We start from the raw sequence: 2,309 nt of genomic DNA on the forward strand, positions 1-2,309 counted from the left end.
GTCATGATATCATACATAGTATTTAACAGTCCCTCTTCATTTTTTTTAGCTTAAAAAAAGAAACAAAGATGAAGAAAGTGGAATTTTTCAGTCGAAAATACAGTGTTTTCACAATTGTATAAAAGTTCCCAAATTTGGAATTTTCCAGTAACTGGAAAATAAAAAGGAAATAAAATAAAATAAGATTAAACTTCGCATTTCACAATGTTTCAAAACACAATAAATGCTCTCTTTACGTAAAATTTGCCCCTATGATCGACACCATGTTCCTTTTTACTAAAATATATCTATATATTGAAGAACTATAGGACTGTACACAACAGTATGAAATAAATAAAATTAGGAAATATAAAATGGGCCACATAAATAATGTTTTTTTTTTCAACCTACAAATAAAATGAATGCAATTCGTTGTTTAAAAAAAAAAAATGGTTTGGTGTAATACTGACAAAGTTAAAGAAAAAAAAACATTGCACAACATAATGTAAACTAAGGAACTGCTGCCTATAAGTCTTAATACTGACACGGATGCTTCAAAGAACAACGGTGAACCATTTCATAATACTGAAGCTGGTGAAGAAAATTAACCTTCCTTTTACACAATACGAGGGTGGCACTTGCAGAAAACACACAGGTTAAAAGGTTTGCATATAAGGCTTCTTTTTTCTTATCAAAAACACCTTACAAAGGCTTCGTCCTTCATTTTTTCCCCCCATACCATCTGTCCGTAAACTGTATTTTCCCTTAAAACGAAGGTCTCTTTAAAACTTCATCCTCTTTTAAAAAAATCCTCTAAGCTCCGTTTTGTTTCAATTCCTTCATTTGATTGGAGAGGCCTAAAATAGTGTGGCTGGAGACGTTTGTGGCCGGGAAACATGGCAAACTAAAGACAACACCGTAGGTAGGTAGGTAGGTAGGTAGGTAGGTGAAAACAAAGGTAATATCGAAGGACTGTAGTGCAGACACTACTGCTCTTTTCCAACACTGTATAAATATATACATAGGCAATACTTTTTATTATTTTTGTTCATGATTATAGAAGCGGAGTGCAATTTGTACAAGTCACTAGTTGTGCTATAAATACTATGGAACACAGGGGTTTATTTGAGGAGGTTAGCACCACACATATTTTTAGGCCTTAGTACTGTACATTTTTTGAAATGTATTCATTTATTCATTGTTCGGTTTGCATAATGCAGCTTATTTCACAAACCCATGCCTCCCTTCCCTCAACGCCTCCTTCAGATCGACTTTTGAGTCCATGTCTAGTTCGGCAGACATCTTTCCCCCCCGAGGAGTCTGTCAAAGAAAGCTTCCCGGAAGCTTCAGGCACGTGCACGTACGGCTTAAAACACGGCGTTTTTAAACCGAGCAGGTAAGAATACTGAACTTAAAACTCTTTAAGATGGGAAGCTTTTTGAGACTCCGATTACATGCCGTCCTCCATCGTGTCCTCGTGATCCGATTTGGTTTCCGTTTTGCCGTCCAGCGAGCTATCATCCATCGAGTGCTCTCCGTTCTCCTCCTCGTCCCTCAACGTGTCCGGGTCCGTGTCCATGCTCTTGCTCTCCTCCTCCTCCTCCTCAAACTCGTCCCTACGTCCGATCTTCGCATACGTTCCTTCCACTTCCTTCCGTCCTTCTCTGATCCCTCCGTTCACCGCGTCGTGCCTCAGTATGGCCTCGCGCTCCGCCATCTCCGGGTAACCCTGAGGCGTCATGCCCTGGAGGTACGCCCGGCTCATGAGCAGCTCCGTGGGCTCCATGTGGCCCTTCTCCCGGGCCTCCCTCTCCGCCGCCTCCCGCTCCTCCGCCTCCCGCTTGCAGTAGGAGTAGCGGTGGTTCATGTGCTGCGAGTAGGAGCCCGAGTGGGAGAACCTCTTCCCGCACTTGTCGCACTGGTACGGCTTCTCCCCCGAGTGCAGGCGGGAGTGCTCGATGAGATGGTGTTTGTGTTTGAAAGCTTTCTTGCAGATCTGACACTGGTGCGGCCTCTTTCCTGCGGACACACAAAACAGAGCGGGAACGTGAGTCGGCCTGCTTCGCTCGTCCAACAAAATCACACACACAAGTCAGAGGAAAAGCAAAAGAGGATGGCATGGAGTTAAACATGACGTCACGGAGCGATACTATTTGTTTATTCATATTGATGAGAAAGTGCGCTCGCATTCACGGGCCTACATTATGGAAATTCCCCTCCTGCGGTTAAAGCATGGAGAAATTCGACCACAACTACTTATTTTAGGGCCCTGAGACAAAGGAGTAAACAAATCTGAGCTGTGGGGGGGGGGCATGGGGGGGGGGGGGGGT

At 43.5% G+C, this 2,309-nt stretch overlaps 1 protein-coding gene across 4 annotated transcripts in view; it reads right to left on the reverse strand.

The window, feature by feature from the left end:
• Positions 1-396: 396 nt before the first annotated feature.
• zeb2b (zinc finger E-box binding homeobox 2b) overlaps positions 397-2,309 on the reverse strand; it is a 77,286-nt gene continuing 75,373 nt past the window's right edge. For all 4 annotated transcript variants that reach the window (XM_010766496.1, XM_010766497.1, XM_010766498.1 and 1 more), the window contains exon 10: positions 397-1,998. In XM_010766496.1, the coding sequence (XP_010764798.1) occupies positions 1,430-1,998 (569 nt within the window). In that variant the 3' untranslated portion in view covers positions 397-1,429. The remainder of the gene's footprint in view (positions 1,999-2,309) is intronic.

This window comes from Notothenia coriiceps, unplaced genomic scaffold (genome assembly GCF_000735185.1).
Source record: "Notothenia coriiceps isolate Sejong01 unplaced genomic scaffold, NC01 NC01_scaffold00003341, whole genome shotgun sequence".
NCBI lineage: Eukaryota > Metazoa > Chordata > Actinopteri > Perciformes > Nototheniidae > Notothenia > Notothenia coriiceps.